The sequence below is a fragment of the Natator depressus genome, chromosome 1, assembly GCF_965152275.1.
Source record: "Natator depressus isolate rNatDep1 chromosome 1, rNatDep2.hap1, whole genome shotgun sequence".
Lineage (NCBI taxonomy): Eukaryota > Metazoa > Chordata > Testudines > Cheloniidae > Natator > Natator depressus.
Window position 1 is genome coordinate 246,510,731 of NC_134234.1, and position 17,710 is coordinate 246,528,440.

At 41.0% G+C, this 17,710-nt stretch overlaps 1 protein-coding gene across 1 annotated transcript in view; it reads left to right on the forward strand.

The window, feature by feature from the left end:
- Positions 1–17,710, forward strand: part of TRIM24 (tripartite motif containing 24) — an 89,354-nt gene that overhangs the window by 21,825 nt on the left and 49,819 nt on the right. Inside the window, exons 3-7 of the mRNA XM_074940304.1 lie at positions 4,447–4,594; positions 11,787–11,919; positions 12,950–13,066; positions 16,730–16,844; positions 17,523–17,669. Coding sequence (XP_074796405.1) covers positions 4,447–4,594; positions 11,787–11,919; positions 12,950–13,066; positions 16,730–16,844; positions 17,523–17,669 — 660 coding nt within the window. The remainder of the gene's footprint in view (positions 1–4,446; positions 4,595–11,786; positions 11,920–12,949; positions 13,067–16,729; positions 16,845–17,522; positions 17,670–17,710) is intronic.

Here is a 17,710-nt window from a genome sequence, read left to right on the forward strand (position 1 = left end):
TATTTTCTGCCTATATGGATATCCACCCCATTGTTTAGTTAAATTTTGTATTTAACAGTTTGTCAGGTATTCTTCAAGAAACGTCCATTGGCGAGGACAAGCCAGGGCTGCTATACAAGAGGTAATGGCTTGAGCCCAGTGTTTCTTTTCTGAAACTGGCTTTTACACGTATGACATCAAGAAGAAGGAGCAGTTTTTTCTAGCTTAGGGAGATTTTTCAAAAATACAACTTTCAAATAAGAGCAAAGTTTGTTTGTTTCAAGTTGTACTGTGAAGGCAGTAGAAATCATAATATGTGTTAAATAGTTCACTGTTTACTCCTGCTGCGTTTCATCCAGGTACATAAGGGATGGGGAGCCTAGTCTTCACAGAACAATTCCAGACGTAAGAATGGTAATGGGTCATGTTAATAAAACCCTCCAAAGCACTACTTGTTACAGATAACCTATTGTGATATATAGCCATTCCATGAATGAAAGACTTATTTGAAACATTTACAATGCAAAGAATCTCATCTTCTGGGAACATAATTTAAAATTTAACTGGGGAAGATAAGAGAGCATTCTCTTCTTGACTTCCCTGAACAATAAATTTATTACAAGGGAAGTGGGAAACCATCAAAATGTCAACATCCTCCCCCTCAAAAAAAGCAGCGTGCTGAGAGCTGGCTTTGACTTATTACCCTATCCATGGCTGTGCCTTCAAGCTTCAGTAACAGAAGGGAGGCATAAAGTTAATGAAAGTTCCTGAGGAATACTTCCAGTGTAATGGGTCTTCCTGGCTGTTGCATGGCTGAATTAAGGGCCCAGCATGGAGGGCATATCAGAGGGAGAGAAGGGGAGTGTCTGTAGTGCCATAAACAATTGCTAGTCTTATCTTCAGGCAGCCCCTGGGTAACCCTAATGTAAATATGCTGAATGAGCAGAGGAAGGTTCAGATCTTTTGGGGTTTTTTGACACTCTGACTTACTGAAAGACTTTGAAAATAATGGAATGTTGAGGTTTTGAAAATAAATAGGGTGACTGTGTTGTGTACAAAGAGAAGGAAGGAGTTCCAAGACTACAGGACAGCTTTGAAGGAGACAATAAATTAAGATTATTACGAGCACAGGCAGAGGAAGAATTAGAGATGAAAAGAAATAAAAGGTGAGGTAGAGCTGTGCAAGGCCTTGTGAGAATTAAGTTTGATTTTGATTTGGAAAAAGGAGAGGAAGCTATTAACCATGTAGGAATTGCCATGCTGGATCAGACCCATGTTGTGCTTAGTCCTGTATCCTATTGTCCGCGTCCAGCACCAGAAGAGGGAAAGGACACTTTTATTTAGAAGTGTTTTTGTATAGGTTGGACATAACAAGGTATGTTGCTTACTATGATTGAGTTGAATTATAAAGGGTTTTGTTGTAGGAATGGAGAAGAGAGGATGGGTTTTGTTTGAGATGTCAAAAAAGAAGCAACAGGATTAGAGCTTGGGAGTGGAAAAAGTGGAGAGAGAAGACTGATAGACACTAGCATAGCAAGCCTGTGTGATGGAAGTATAGTGGAGCTGTTGATAGTGAAGGGGGTAGAAGGGTTGGGAGGAAAAATCGGAGTTTGTTTTTTGTCACGTTGTGTTTGTGAGAGGGGGAGCTGATGAAATACTGTTGAAGAAGGGAAGTGGTGGAGTTTCGGTATTTGGGTTTTGGAATACTCAGCTCATATTTGGAGCCACGTGTGGTTGAGGGTGCCCAGAGAAAGGGAGAAGAGTTCAAATAAACTAATGTCCTTGGTGATTTTTCGTTCATTTAGTCACATTAAATCAACACACAATACAGATGCCAAGAAGTGGCATTTCTAAACTTTTTGGAATACTTAGTTTCATATTTTTTCTCATCTTCTCTTGTGGGCAATTAGATTGGCAAATTTTGGAACACTTGTTGAGTGAATAGTCCTCCAGATTTACCTGCTTCTTGGCATTCTTCCTAAATTGAAAACTTTTGCTTGATGTACCCCTTTGCTACCTAAAATATAGTTTGCCTGATTGCAGTGAAGGCCTTCTAAGTCTCTAACAGGATGTTGCCTTACCTGGATTTTCAAAAGTAAATTTTAATTTTTTTATGAATAGAAACAATCCTGTACAAAGATAAATATATGTAGGGACCTTTCTGTGATGCGAGGAGTATCTTCAGTTTTTATTGAAGCCCCCTTGAGATCTGAATGAGCGCCTTGTGCTATTACAAATATTATAACTAGTAAGGAGGAAGTAGAGTAGCTATAGGCTTTTCCTGTAAGCATAATTGTTAATACAGAACTACCTTCTAATCTTGATCAAGAGGAAAAAGACAAGAGAATTTAGAAGCAGTAGCATAGCATTTCTCCTAATTACTAAAATAAAGGACGTTTTGAATAACATTAAGGACATGGTTTGGTCCCCCCGTCCCCCCCCCGAGAAATTCCTGTGAGTTTTAACAAAGTCCCATTTTTGTCTTTTTCAAATGGAAAATGGATTAAAACAAAACTTGTTACCACATAAGAGTTGTTTGAGGACGTGACTTACCACATCTGATCCTTGTTTTTTAATTAAATATAAATTGAGAACTCTGATTTTTTCCTTGGTGTCTTAGGACATTGCACAAATAAAGGATAGTATGTGCTTTGTCTCATGGAGGAGAGGTGAAGCTTTAGTTCATTTGGCAGCGCCTGCTTGGCAGTTACTGAACAGCATCTGAAGGGACTGGTAGGTCTTTCAAGCCCTAACAACTTTTACCAGCCGAGAAAGCTTTAAAGTATGTCAGAAAGAGTGGACAAAGAACTTGGAATCCTAGGAAGGATATTTCATTTCTGAAATCCTTTGAACTCATTTAAATGTTCTGGCTTGTAACAAGTTTACTTGGTAAGAATGCCTGAAAGATTTTTAAGGTTTTTTTGTTTGTTTTTTGTTCTTTCTTTCTTATGTCCGCTTGTTTTGCACTTTAGAAATAAAAGGAATGTCAAATCTCCCCTCTTCTCTTCCCTCCCCTTTAACAAGGTGTTAGAAAAGGATATTTACTTGCCTGTTCTAACTCTTTTTAGTTAAAGATGCCGAATCTTTAACAATGCTTCTTTTATGTAAAATGTCACTGAAGTTATGCATGAGTCAAGGAGAACATATAGAAAGTTTTAAACAGTCTGACTAAAACTTGCTTCCTCTCTCCATTGTTCCTTTCATTTTCTAAAGTCTTGTGATATCACTTCTTTTTTTTTTTTTTTTAGTTCTCCATATCTTGCAGCCTAGAATAGGACCCGAATTCTTAGCAGAAAATTGATTTTTTTTTTTTTGAAGTCTTTCTGGCCTCCTTTATCACAAAGAATCAGAAAAAGGGCATGAGCCAAGTTTTTTTTTTCTTTGCGTGTAACATTTAATGAAACCTCTTGCTTTCACTTGGAGATTATCCACAATCCCTGTCTTGACTTCCTTCTCGGAAGAGTCTTAGCTTGAGAGGCAACATGATCTAGGAGAGCAGTCATAGCTTTGGGAATTTGGAACTCCGCAGTTCAAATCCTTGTCTGGTCATTGACTTGCTGTATGGTCTTAAGCAAGTCATTTCACTTCTTTGCCCTAGTTTTCTCCTTCTGTAAAATGGGGATAGTTCTAAGCATATATAAAGCATACCTTCACCATCATATATAAATGCTTGCTTCCTCTTAACCCTTGTCTACAATAGCGATTATTGCTAACATTTTCTCATTGCTCCTACTAGTTCGACACCACCAGCGAGGGCTCTAGTGAATATAGAGTTCCAGACAACTTGAGGCTATTGCTTGGAATAGAGTTAAACAGTATGATGGCTACATGGAGACTTATCCACACTAGCACACCCATAATTGTTACCATCAGTGCTAAATTATACCAAAAATCCCATTACAGGTACAGACACAGAGGTGTTGTAAGGATTAGTTAATACTGCTACAATGCTATGAAGATGTCCAGTATTATCTGGGAGCTAAGTGTTATCTTCAGTCCATTTAGTTTTATTTACCATTTAAACAGTTTCTAGTTTCTTGAGTAGTAGTAGAGGAGAAACTCGTGCTGATTAATGAGCATATTTCTAGGAAGACAAACCAGTCCAATGGATGCTACTAGATGCATAGAAAAGCTTTCAAAGTTAGCCTTACTTTAGTTAAATACTTCTCAAGAGCAGTTTACTAAATATATAGTACAAGACAGAAGGAATTGAATTGATTTTTAGCTAATTCATTTTTTAAAAAGTGTTTTATTAGCTATATGAGTTTTTTCTTGAAAAATCACCTTAAACTATGTATAGTTAAGGGGGTATCTAATGGACAGAGCTGTAATGTGTTCTGTACTTCAGACCGTATTTTTCTTCCTTTTGACTCACTTACCAGAAATAATGCACAAGATGCACTTACAACTTGAGGTTATCTGTCAGTTTTATTTTAATTACTGTTTTGTATTCCCCCTTCTTGTCAGGTCTGCACAAGCTGTGAAGACAATGCAGAAGCCAATGGTTTTTGTGTAGAGTGTGTAGAATGGTTATGCAAGACCTGCATCAGAGCTCACCAGAGGGTTAAATTCACAAAGGACCATACAGTCAGACAGAAAGAAGAAGTATCACCAGGTAATACATTTTGCTTTCTTCTTCACTTTGGGTGCAAATCTGTCTTGGATAATTTTATTTAAGCCAGTATACTTCTTTAGGAGGATATGCACTCTAGTGTAAATTTAAGAACCCCCTTCACCCTGTTAAACATAAAGGGATAAATTCATCCCTGGTGTAACTCCACTGAAATCAAGGGATTACATTATGTGTGAGCTTGGTCCAGAGAGACTTGAATCGGGGAAAAATGAGGAAAATCCATGCTTAAGATATTGTTCCACACTAAATGGTATTAAACTATTTTCTAGCTTTTCCTAAATTGACTGCACAGGAGATAATCTTTCGAACAGTCAGCTCCCACACTGTAGAGCTCTGCCAACTATTAACATTTAATTTACTGCAATAAGCCACCACAGGGAGCGCAGCAGTAGGTTGTTCCTGCTTTCCTTTGGCATTCAGCTGCTGAAGAATTGTGCCTCTAGCTACTAATTCACATCCTGGCATTGCTTATTGCTTTTCAAGCTTGTAGCTTTAGTTTATAATTTTACTGTATATTAAAAAGATTTTAAAACTGTTTTTGAGGCAGTGTGTTAAGCACTGTGAAAAGTACTTCTTAGAAGTCCAAGAAAACATTAGGGAGAAGGTTGTTATACTTTTTTGCGACTTTAAATATATTTATTGCAAAGTTATTTTTCTAACATTTTAATAGGTTTGTTGTACACATTTGGCCTGTTCAGACTGCACTCATTCTCTCGTCGTCTCCTCAAGCCCCCCATGTCTCGTGCACGCACATGAGCTTGGCTACCCTTATTCTTGTACTTCATAGCCAAAGGGTAGCTTTCAAACCAGGTACTCACCTTCAAAACTAAGCTTAAAGCTACTGTATTTAATAATCTTGATTTATTTATTTTTTAGGATACAGCTGAACTCACAGGGAGATGATAAAAGCAGTAAAAACTTTCATTTTTTTCTCTTCCAGTCCCTACTAACTGCCTCCTGTACTGTTTAGCTCTCAACTTTCCTTGCTATAACTTGTTTTAGTTAGGTAACGAGAGTTCCAAGTTTAACTGTCAGCCATCAGGTTTAGGTGCTTAACAAATTATCTGAGTTTTCAAGGTACTGAGCATGTGCAGTTCTCACCATATGGTATGGTATTATTTCTTATGTTGTTAACACTTGTCCACTGAAGCTAGACTGAGACTGCCAATTCATTTAGAATTGGTTACTGATCAGCTGTTAGATGGTAACTTCTGGTTACTGGTTTTCTTGTCTGGTTTTAACAAGTGAGTAAGAAGTCAAAGATTGTTTCCTATTATCAGTCCCTTGAGCTGTATGATGCCATGGTCTGAGTGACTTGAGCACAATAAAATGTGAATGACTGTTCTTTTATTGTCAAGATATTGTGAAGAACTGCCAGTTTTTAGTTGGTTCTCTGTCATGAGAATTCATTGCCTTGTCAGGCTTAGAACTACAGGTTTTTCTGACTTTTCTAGGGCCCAGAGTCAGGCAAGTGATTGTTTTGTTTCCAGTGCAAATCTGCCTTCAACTCCCTCTACAGGTATGCTGATGATATTCCTCCATCGTCTAGTCCATGCTCAGTCAGAGCTGTCTGCAGAAGCTCTTTCTGAGGGCTCTTTTCCCTCAAGATTATTAGCTAATTTTTCGCGATCTCTTCACCTTCATCTCCAGGTGGCAAGAGGAGGGTCTTCAGGTGAATACTTTGAAGAACATGAGGGGGAAAGGAGTCCAGGAGAGCTGGCTGTATTATAAAGAATCCTTATTGAGGTTACAGGAACAAACCGTTCTGATGTGTAGAAAGAATAGTAAATATAGCAGGCGACCAGCTTGGCTTAACAGTGAAATCCTTGCTAATCTTAAACACAAAAAAGAAGCTTACAAAAAGTGAAGCTTGGGCAAATGACCAGGGAAGAGTACAAAACTATTGCTCAGGCATGCAGGAGTGAAATCAGGAGGGCCAAATCACAATTGGAGTTGCAGCTAGCAAGGGATGTTAAGAGTAACAAGAAGGGTTTCTACAGATATGTTAGCAACAAGAAGCTGGTCAGGGAAAGTGTGGGGCGCCAACTGAATGGGGGAGGCAACCTAGTGACAGAGGATATGGAAAAGCTAATGTACTCAATGCTTTTTGTTGTCTCAGTCTTCACTAACAAGGTAAGCTCCCAGACTACTGCACTGGGCAGCACAGTATGGGGAGGAGATGACCAGCCCTCTGTGGAGAAAGAAGTGAATCAGGACTATTTAGAAAAGCTGGATGAGCACGAGTCCATGGGCCCAGATGTACTGCATCCGAAGGTGCTAAAGGAATTGGCGGATGTGATTGCAGAGCCATTGGCCATTATCTTTGAAAACTCATGGCAGTTGGGGGAGGTCCTGGATGACTGGAAAAAGGCTAATGTGGTGCCCAGCTTTAAAAAAGGGAAGGAGGAGGATCCGGGGAACTACAGGCCAGTTAACCTCACCTCAGTCCCTGGAAAAATCATGGAGCAGGTCCGCAAGGAATCAATTTTGAAGCACTTTGAGGAGAGGAAAGTGATCAGGAACAGTCAGCATGGATTCACCAAGGGCAAGTCGTGCTTGAATAACCTAATTGCCTTCTATGATGAGATAACGACCTCTGTGGATGAGGGGAAAGCAATGGACGTGTTATTCCTTGACTTTACCAAAGCTTTTGATATGGTCTCCCACAGTATTCTTGCCAGCAAGTAAAAGAAGTATGGGCTGGATTAATGGACTATAAGGTGGATAGAAAACGGGCTAGACTGGGCTCTATGGGTAGCGATCAATGGCTCCATGTCTAGTTGGCAGCTGGTATCAAGTGGAGTGCCCCAAGGGTCGGTCCTGGGACCAGTTTTGTTCAATATCTTTATTAATGATCTGGAAGATGGCGTGGACTGCACCCTCAGCAAGCCTGCAGATGACATTAAACTGGAGGAGAGGTAGATACGCTGGAGGGTAGGGATAGGATACAGTGGGACCTAGACAAATTAGAGGATTGGGCCAAAAGAAATCTGATGAGGTTCAACAAGGACAAGTGCAGAATCCTGCACTTAGGACGGACGAATCCCATGCACCGCTACAGACTAGGGACCGAATGGCTAGGCAGCAGTTCTGCAGAAAAGGACCTAGAGGTTACAGTGGACAAGAAGCTGGATATGAGTCAACAGTGTGCCCTCGTTGCCAAGAAGGCTAATGGCATTTTGGGCTGTATAAGTAGGGACATTGCCAGCAGATCGAGGGACGTGATCGTTCCCCTCTATTCAACATTGGTGAGGCCTCATCTGGAGTACTGTGTCCATTTTTGGGCCCCACACTACAAGAAGGATGTGGGAAAATTGGAAAGCGTCCAGTTGAGGGCAACAAAAATGATTAGGGGACTGGAACACATGAGTTATGAGGAGAGGCTGAGGGAACTGGGATTGTTTAGTCTATGGAAGAGAAGAATGAGGCGGGATTTGATAGCTGCTTTCAACTACCTGAAAGGGGGTTCCAAAGAGGATGGATCTAGACTATTCTCAGTGGTAGCAGATGACAGAACAAGGAGTAATGGTCTCAAGTTGCAGTGGGGGAGGTTTAGGAAAAGCTTTTTCACTCGGAGGGTCGTGAAGCACTGGAATGGGTTACCTAGGGAGGTGGTGGATTCTCCTTCCTTAGAGGTTTTTAAGGTCAGGCTTGACAAAGCCCTGGCTGGGATGATTTAGTTGGGGATTGGTCCTGTTTTGAGCAGGGGGTTGGACTAGATGACCTCCTGAGGTCCCTTCCAACCCTGATAGTCTGATTCTGTGAAGGCTAGGAACTCCACTGTTCCTGCTGTTCTACTACGTCATGGTTGATTTGTGCCCTGTCAACAAAGCTTAAGGTTCCCGTTCTTACATTCTGATCCATGTGCTAGCAGACCACTCGCACGCCCCTTAGCTTCTACACCTTCATTTTCATCCTGACCCCATACCATTTTTCCCAGCATATGTCTTTCTCTTTCTCTGCTCCAGGATCATGACAGCCAACAAGCCTCAGTTCAATCAATGGGGGAAGTAGTGAGAGCTTTATGGGAGTCCCCAGGCTGTTGTGCCAACCAGCTTCTATTGTCTATAGCAGTGCTTCTCAAGGTATCTGATGTGGGGGAACCGGCAATTTTTTTTTTCTCCAATGTGCGCACAGACTGGCAGCTGATGGCTCACGGACCAGCACCAGTCCGCGGACCACCACTTTGAGTAGTATTGGTCTATAGTGTTCTAGGAAGAGTTCTCACACCAGTGCCTTTTTCCTGCGTTGCTTCCCTCCCCATTTTCCTTTCAAGAATTTCTTGAGACATCAGAAGTATTCACTATAATCCTTGCTGACAAAGAGGAACTTTCCTCCCATTTGGTAATTTAGGTCACCCACCATCTAAGGAACCATTGGAAATCGTGGACGAATTGATCAGTTCCACTTTTCAGATAGCTGAACCAGCAACCCATTTTCCTCCAAGTCCTTCTCCTAGCCAGAACTCCTTAAGATGAAGAGGTAAAAAGACCTGTCTCCCTGTACTGGAATCTTTTGAGAAAATTGACTCTCAGTACTCCTACCCTGGAAAAAAGAAGTCGATTAATTATACCTCTATGAAAATCCAGTCTGATAAGACTACCTTTTTCTTCCGTTCTGAAGATAGATTGCTTTTTCATCTTAGGATTCTTCTCAGGTAAAAAGGGTTTTGAACCCAATTTAATGGGGTGAATTCTCCAAAGGACTTTGTATACCAGAAGACTGAAAACTTTTTAAAAGAGACTTTGAATTGTCTTCCATGGCTTTTGTGGTACCACAATACGTATGGTGTCTGCTCAAATGCCTCTAAATATCACCCATTCTCTCTAGTACTTTCCTCTTCAATGCTTCGTGTGACATCACCAGATTCTTCTCCAGATCTTCTTTTTTTCCCCCCACAAAACCCTTGGTCGAAGAACCTGGAACCGCACACCTCTAGGTAGGGTCACTACTGCCACCAGCAATCTGGTTCAGTTGCCCTTTCAAAGGGTAAAAATGCTTGACATGTCCCTAGCAAAGTCCTTAAGAATTCTTTGGATGTCTGGATATAATTTAATTTGGGTCCAATATCAAGACATTTGCTGGAGTTCAGGTCACTTCATCTCTCTGCAATTTCCAGTCCTCACAGAACCACCAATCTTTTCATCCCTTTCAAAACACCGGGGCCAAGAATTCTTTCCCAAGTCAGCCAGAGGGGCCTCTCCAGAAGAGGATTCTCTACAAGATAAGCTCTGCTGATTTGAGCCGACCGATCTGTGGCATGAAAGCCCAAAAGTACCTTCTTAACCTGGGCTGATACCACACATTTTCAAGATTCTCAGACAAGGTCTTCTCATAGACTTTCAGCAGCCACCCTCTCTAACTTGTCTTTTGCCTCTTCTAATTGAAGACTATGTGAAAAGATGAGGGTTTCTAGACTCTGTAGTGCATTTTCTTTCCCTTAGAGCAATAATCTTGGTTCTATCTTAAGAAAGGTTTGTTCTCCAGGTTCTTTGTGTTAATTAAAAGATCCCATAGATGTTCATCCAATTCTGGAGCTGTCCAGCCTCAATCATCACAGGTGAAAAACTTACTTCAGAATGAGGCTTTAGCGTTTCTAATCTAAGAAATTTCCCTATAAAATGCTTTATGATTCATAGTGTAGGAGCTGATCTGTTTGGGGTCTTTTGACCATTTTTAGCAGCTCAAGCAGAGAGAAGTTACTTCAGGAGCCTGGGTAGGTGGGGGAACCTAGTTTACCTAAACTGCAAAGGACTCCCAAGGGAAGGGTGAAATAAAACAAGGGGTGTTGTGTTCAGGATGTGTGTTTTCTTGATATGTACTCTATTTTATCTCTTAAGTAAAGAGCAGTGGTGGTCTAGAGTCTTGTACAATGTCTGTCTGTGTGAGCAGTGTTACACCTACCACGTGTCCCCATGAGGGTGTAAGCCAGTAGGCTCTCGGTTGTAGTTCTGGAAGAGAGGTACGGGGAAGAGGGATTCTAAGGAGTCAGCATTGGTAATGGGCTAGGCTGTTTGACTGTGGAAGTCTCAGCACAGTTTGCAAGACAGACGGTCTGCATCCTGAGAGTGTGCCTATGGACCCCAAGACAGAGGCAGTGCCTAGACTTCGTTAAAACTTCTGGATGCTCAAAACAGCTAGGGATTCAGCAACTGGATCACCACACAGTGAGTGGCTAAAAGGGGGCACTTGACTGGACTTGTGATGTTCCTATTTTCTGAAAGCAGCATCATGTCAAAGACCCCCTCTAGTCCACTGTCCAACTGAAACAATGGAGCCTCAATTAAGTGTTACACACTCATACTAAATAACCCTTCAAGTCACCAGGAAAATGTTCTTGTCTTTTTCTAACTCAAATGTTTGTCTTCCTTTTGGCCATCAGAGAATTAGCATATTTTGTGGTTTCTTTGCAACAAGTAGTCTTACTTTAAACTTTTTTCAGATAAGGTGGTTGAAAGGCAAGCTCCCCATTTCATCTGTAAGAGAAATTTAACCTTCCATGTAAGCGAGTCAGTTTCCTTGTCCTCTTTGTCCTTAAAGCCTCTCTCATCGTGAAGCTAGAGCTTTTGTAGAATGGTAAAATTCAGCGGGTGGGGGAAGCCCAATGCTTTATTGGTGGTACTTACTTCTGCACCCCTTTCTTCATCCAGGTGGATTAAGGCCACTATCTTCTAAGCTTCTAATCAAGATCTTCCTGAAATATAAGTGTTCACTAGGGATACAACTGCTTCATGGACAGAACTTGCAGGGTAGCTACTCAAGGGTCCCATTCACAAGACAAAGCAGACATGCTTTATGTTCAAAGGCAGCACCGGATGAACAGAATCCAAGGCTTTCATGGATGTTCTCCCATGAAAGCACTTGATACAACAAAGCCAAAGTATAAATTTTCAACCTGTTTGGCTTGAAATGTCATCGCTTTAGCACCTCATATGTTTATACTCCAACTGTTGGATGGGAGTGCTACTGCACTGGAGGGGGAGAAGATCTCTTGTTTGCCTCCAAGACTCGAAGAAAGCAGAAAAGTCCAACAGTTCCAAGATGGAACAATGGATTCCTGTTCAAAGAAGATAGAATGGAGACATGGAAACTAACCAACTTCTCATTCTAACCCAAGCCAATAAAGATTGTTTTAACTTGCTAATAGAAATTTTAATCCTCCTTTTTTCTACAGAGGCTGTTGGTGTGAACAGTCAGCGGCCTGTTTTCTGCCCTTACCACAAAAAGGAACAGTTGAAGCTCTATTGCGAGACGTGTGACAAACTTACATGCCGGGATTGCCAGTTACTGGAACACAAAGAGCACAGGTACCAAAGGAAATTACGTAATTTTATACAACTAGTACCTGATGCCTTATGAAAGATGTTGAATGAATTCTGAATTGGTTACAGTACTAGCCTCGGTTATATTGTTGAGCAGGGCTCCTGCTAAAATGCAAAATTATTTTTTAACAAAAAGACCCATGAAGTAACTGAAGTTAACTGACTGAAAGGTCTTGCTAAAGAAAGTCTTTGGTAAAGTTGAAAATAGAATCTTGATCTTCCAGCTTCTAACCCTGTGTGGGCCTTTCCTTATTGGCAGTTGAATTGCAGTAGACTCTCTGAGTTACAAACACCTTGGGAATGGAGGTTGTTCATAACTCTGAACAAAACGTTATGGTGGTTCTTTCGAAAGTTTACAACTGAACATTGACTTATTACAGCTTTGAAACTTTACTGTGCAGAAGAAAAATGCTGTTTTCCCTTTTTTTTTACTGGTTTACGTTTAACACAGTACTGTATTTGCTCTTTTTTTTTTGGTCTCTGCTGTTGCATACTTCTGGTTCCAAATGAGGGGTGTGGTTGACTCATCAGTTTGTAACTCTGGTGTTCATATCTCTGAGGTTCTACTGTAGATGGAAATCTTTGCTATGCAGTTGTTCAAAGAGAGAGCCCTTAAAAGCACTGGGGCTATATTATGTAACTATATAGTCAAACATAATTCTCAGTTTGCTGTTGAACAGGATGGTTGTTTAAGAGGACCTGACGAAACCTTTCATAAAGGGGAAATGTTCATTTCTCTCTGAAGACTATTTATCAGAGGAAATCTAAAATGTCACTTTAATGGCTCTCACAAAAACTAATACTCTTAATTTCTATGAAGAAAATAATTACACAAGAAATACTTCAAAATCAGGCATATTTGCCTTTTATGGGCTTCCTGGTATTAAACTTGGTCTTTTAGCAGTGTTTTTAGCTGGAGTGATGATTTTGTTGGAGTGCAGTCTATTTTTTAGTAAGTATAGTTCAAACCTCTTTCTCATGTTTAAATAGTTCATTAAGTCACTGATTATTGCAGGTACCAGTTTATAGAAGAAGCTTTTCAGAACCAGAAAGTGATCATTGATACACTAATCACCAAGCTAATGGAGAAGACTAAATACATAAAATATACAGGGAAGCAGATCCAAAACAGGTCTGTATCATGTTGCTAAATAATATTGACACACACTGAACATAAGAATGTTACCTAACTCACCAAGGCTTTCAAATTAAAGTATTCCTAAATGGATTTTGTACATAATCTCTGCATTGTTTGATACTTCCAAAAGGAAATAATTTCCAAAATGTTTTCAGTAGTGAAATATGAAATTCTTAGGTTTTCAGTTGGTTGTGGTAATCCTTGTGTATTTGTTAACTTAAACTTGATGTTGGTTACATAACTGTTCTCTTAGCCTGTAAACTTCCAGGACAACAGGAGGGCAAGCTCAGCCAATTAGGCTGCTAGGAGATTTTTAGAAGGCAATTGCAGTATCTCTTCGCTGCCCACCTTCCTTTTTAGTTTCTCATGATATGTATCTCTCCTATAAATAAGATGTTATGGCTCAGGTTTTTGTAAATAAATGCTTGTGACCGATTTACTTGAAGATCATTTGTGGAATAACAATGTGATCAGGGTTCATACCTGACACTTGCAAGCCAAAAGCATAACCACAGCTGCAACAGTACATAGAATCATAGAATATCAGGGTTGGAAGGGACTTCAGGAGGTCATCTAGTCCAAACCCCTGCTCAAAGCAGGACCAATTTCCAACTAAATCATCCCAGCCAGGGCTTTGTCAAGCCTAACCTAAAAACCTCTAAGGAAGGAATTCCACCACCTCCCTAGGTAACGCATTCTAGTGCTTCACGACCCTCCTAGTGAAGAAGTTTTTCCTAATAGCCAACCTAAACCTCCCCCACTGCAACTTGAGACCATTACTCCTCGTTCTGTCATCTGCTACCACTGAGAACAGTCTAGACCCATCTTCTTTGGGAACCCCCTTTCAGGTAGTTGAAAGCAGCTATCAAATCCCCCCTCATTCTTCTCTTCCGCAGACTAAACAATCCCAGTTCCCTCAGCCTCTCCTCATAAGTCATGTGTTCCAGTCCCCTAATCATTTTTGTTGCCCTCAACTGGACTCTTTCCAATTTTCCCACATCCTTCTTGTAGAGTGGGGCCCAAAAATGGACACAGTACTCCAGATGAGGCCTCACCAATGCTGAATAGAGGGGAACGATCACGTCCCTCGATCTGCTGGCAGTGTCCCTACTTATACAACCCAAAATGCCGTTAGCCTTCTTGGAAACGAGGGCACGCTGTTGACTCATATCCAGCTTCTCATCCACTGTAACCTCTAGGTCCTTTTCTGCAGAACTGCTGCCTAGCCATTCGGTCCCTAGTCTGTAGCGGTGCATGGGATTCTTCCGTCCTAAGTGCAGGACTCTGCACTTGTCCTTGTTGAACCTCATCAGATTTCTTTTGGCCCAATCTAATTTGTCTAGGTCCCACTGTATCCTATCCCTACCCTCCAGCGTATCTATCTCTCCTCCAGTTTAGTGTCATCTACAAACTTGCTGAGGGTGCAGTCCATGCCATCTTCCAGATCATTAATTAAGATATTGAACAAAACCGGTCCCAGGACCGACCCTTGGGGCACTCCACTTGATACCAGCTGCCAACTAGACATGGAGCCATTGATCACTACCCGTAGAGCCCAGTCTAGCCCGTTTTCTATCCACCTTATAGTCCATTAATCCAGCCCATACTTCTTTTTACTTGCTGGCAAGAATACTGTGGGAGACCATATCAAAAGCTTTGGTAAAGTCAAGGAATAACATGTCCATTGCTTTCCCCTCATCCACAGAGGTCGTTATCTCATCATAGAAGGCAATTAGGTTATTCAAGCACAACTTGCCCTTGGTGAATCCATGCTGACTGTTCCTGATCACTTTCCTCTCCTCAAAGTGCTTCAAAATTGATTCCTTGAGGACTTGCTCCATGATTTTTCCAGGGACTGAGGTGAGGTTGACTGGCCTGTAGTTCCCTGGATCCTCCTCCTTCCCTTTTTTAAAGTTGGGCACCACATTAGGCTTTTTCCAGTCATCCAGGACCCCCTCGATTGCCATGAGTTTTCAAAGATAATGGCCAATGGCTCTGCAATCACATTCACCAACTCCTTTAGCACCCTCGGATGCAGTGGACTCATGGACTCGTGCTTATCCAGCTTTTCTAAATAGTCCCGATTCACTTCTTTCTCCACAGAGGGCTGGTCACCTCCTCCCCATACTGTGCTGCCCAGTGCAGTAGTCTGGGAGCTTACCTTGTTAGTGAAGACTGAGACAACAAAAAGCATTGAGTACATTAGCTTTTTCCACATCCTCTGTCACTAGGTTGCCTCCCCCATTCAGTAAGGGGCCCACACTTTCCCTGACCAGCTTCTTGTTGCTAACATATCTGTAGAAACCCTTCTTGTTACTCTTAACATCCCTTGCTAGCTGCAACTCCAATTGTGATTTGGCCCTCCTGATTTCACTCCTGCATGCCTTAGCAATAGTTTTATACTCTTCTCTGATCATTTGTCCAAGCTTCCACTTCTTGTAAGCTTCCTTTTTGTGTTTAAGATCAGCAAGGATTTCACTGTTAAGCCAAGCTGGTTACCTGCTATATTTACTATGCTTTCTACACATCGGGATGGTTGTTCCTGCAACCTCAATAAGGATTCTTTAAAATACAGCCAGCTCTCCTGGACTCCTTTCCCCCTCATGTTGTTCTCCCAGGGTCTCTCAAAGTGGGTCCTAGCTAGTACCTCCACAGCGCTATTCAGATGCAATACTCTGATAATGTAAGTCCAGTCTTCCCCCTAGGTTTAGCTGTTGGGACATGGAGAAGCTTTACTTTTTATGCTTGTTCTCTCCTGCTTCTCTCTCATCAATTCTTGGATGATGGATGCAAATCACTGTCTGTCTGTCTCCCTCCCACCCCTTGCTCCTGGATGGCAGGAGAAAAGTAATATAATACTCTTCTCCTCCCACATGGAATCCAAGTGCCTTTCTCTCCTTCCTAACTTCTTCTGCCTGGTGTTTTTAAGCACTTGTACCAGGTGCTCAGCACTGCCTGATACCCATGCATAGAGCAGGGAACACTTTTCACTACCTTATCTCATTCACCGCACCAAAGAGAGGGTAGAATGAGCAGCATATTGATTGAGTCAGCAGTGTAGTAGCAATATTCACATCACTAGATAGGGCTGCAAGCCGTGCTGAAGCAGTAATGTGACTCACCATTGGCAAGTGTATTGTTTCAAGCTGTGCATTAAAAACAACAAACAGAAATGCAAAGGCCGCGGCTACATTGCTGGATAACTTATTTCTGGAGAAACTTTCTGTATTGGAAAAAAATGAGATCCTGAATTCCTGTGATGTATGGAGACTTTTGTATTCCCTGCAAGAAAGGCTTAGGAGACTATTAAAATCAAGACTCTTTCAACCATTCGTTTTTATCAATAAAACTCCCTTGCTTAAATAAGTGTCCTACTTTTCTAGTCCATATAATTAGAATTTCTCAGACTTGCACCAAGGTCAGATGCATTCCTAAATCTGTGTTTTATTTTTTTTTTTTTTTTTTTTTTTTAAACTAACTCAGCCTGATAATTTTCCTGGCTAATGGTAACATCTGATTCCATATAGACTACTGGATGCACATGAGCATTCTGTGTACAAAGAATTCATTTCCTTTGTTGAGTCGGGATGAGCTTTTGTGTTGGTTTCTTAAGGACACTGTGCTAAACAATTCTAAATATTTATTCTTTACTTACAGAATCCTTGAAGCGAATCAGAATCAAAAGCAGGTGGAACAGGACATTAAAGTTGCCATATTTACACTGATGGTAGAAATAAATAAAAAGGGGAAAGCTTTGCTGCATCAGTTAGAGGTAAATTCACTTTTAAGATTATAAGTAACAGTCATCTTGTAAGTGCTTTTACAGAGGCTTTAAATGATCCATCAAAATTCAAACACAGCAAAAACTATCTTTCAGCATGAGTTACATGTTGGTACCCCTTAATGAGAACGTTTCAAATAAGGCCAAGCAGAGAAATATTTCATACAGTAGCAATTTACTTTGCCAGTAACTCTGAATTCCTGTTTGCATTTAGTTTTCATGAATCAGGACTGCCCTCCCTCATAACCAAGCAAAAGAAGCTGGGCTGTGCAGTGAAGTCACAGATCTATGTCTGATGCAGGAAAACGGAGGTTGAGATGCCACAAATTCAGCTGTCCAACTTCATTATAATAACAAGTAGGAGAGGATAGACTGTGAGGGAAACCTATTTAAACACTACTATAGAGTAAAAACCCATAGAAACTTTTCTGTCCCTAAGGAAAGAAGATGGGAATCTGAATACACCCAGTGGGCTGATCTCTTGAGTAAGAGTGTACCAATTTTGGTGACTTTTTAGAGTATATAATCACTCATTAAATCTTTTCTGACAAATGAGGTGAAATCATTTGATATTTTTGAGGAGTATCATGTTTATGGATTAGCAAATGAGAGCTAATACATTTCTGCTGTAAATTGAAAATTTCACTGGAAGTGCTTTACCCCTTTCAGAGTCTGTCAAAAGACCATCGGATGAAGCTTCTGCAGCAACAACAGGAGGTGGCAGGTCTTTCTAAACAGCTGGAACATGTCATGAATTTTTCCAAGTGGGCAGTTTCCAGTGGCAGCAGCACAGCGTTATTGTACAGCAAACGCTTGGTAAGGCTTGGAAAGACAGTATTCCTTAGTTGCTAAGGGGC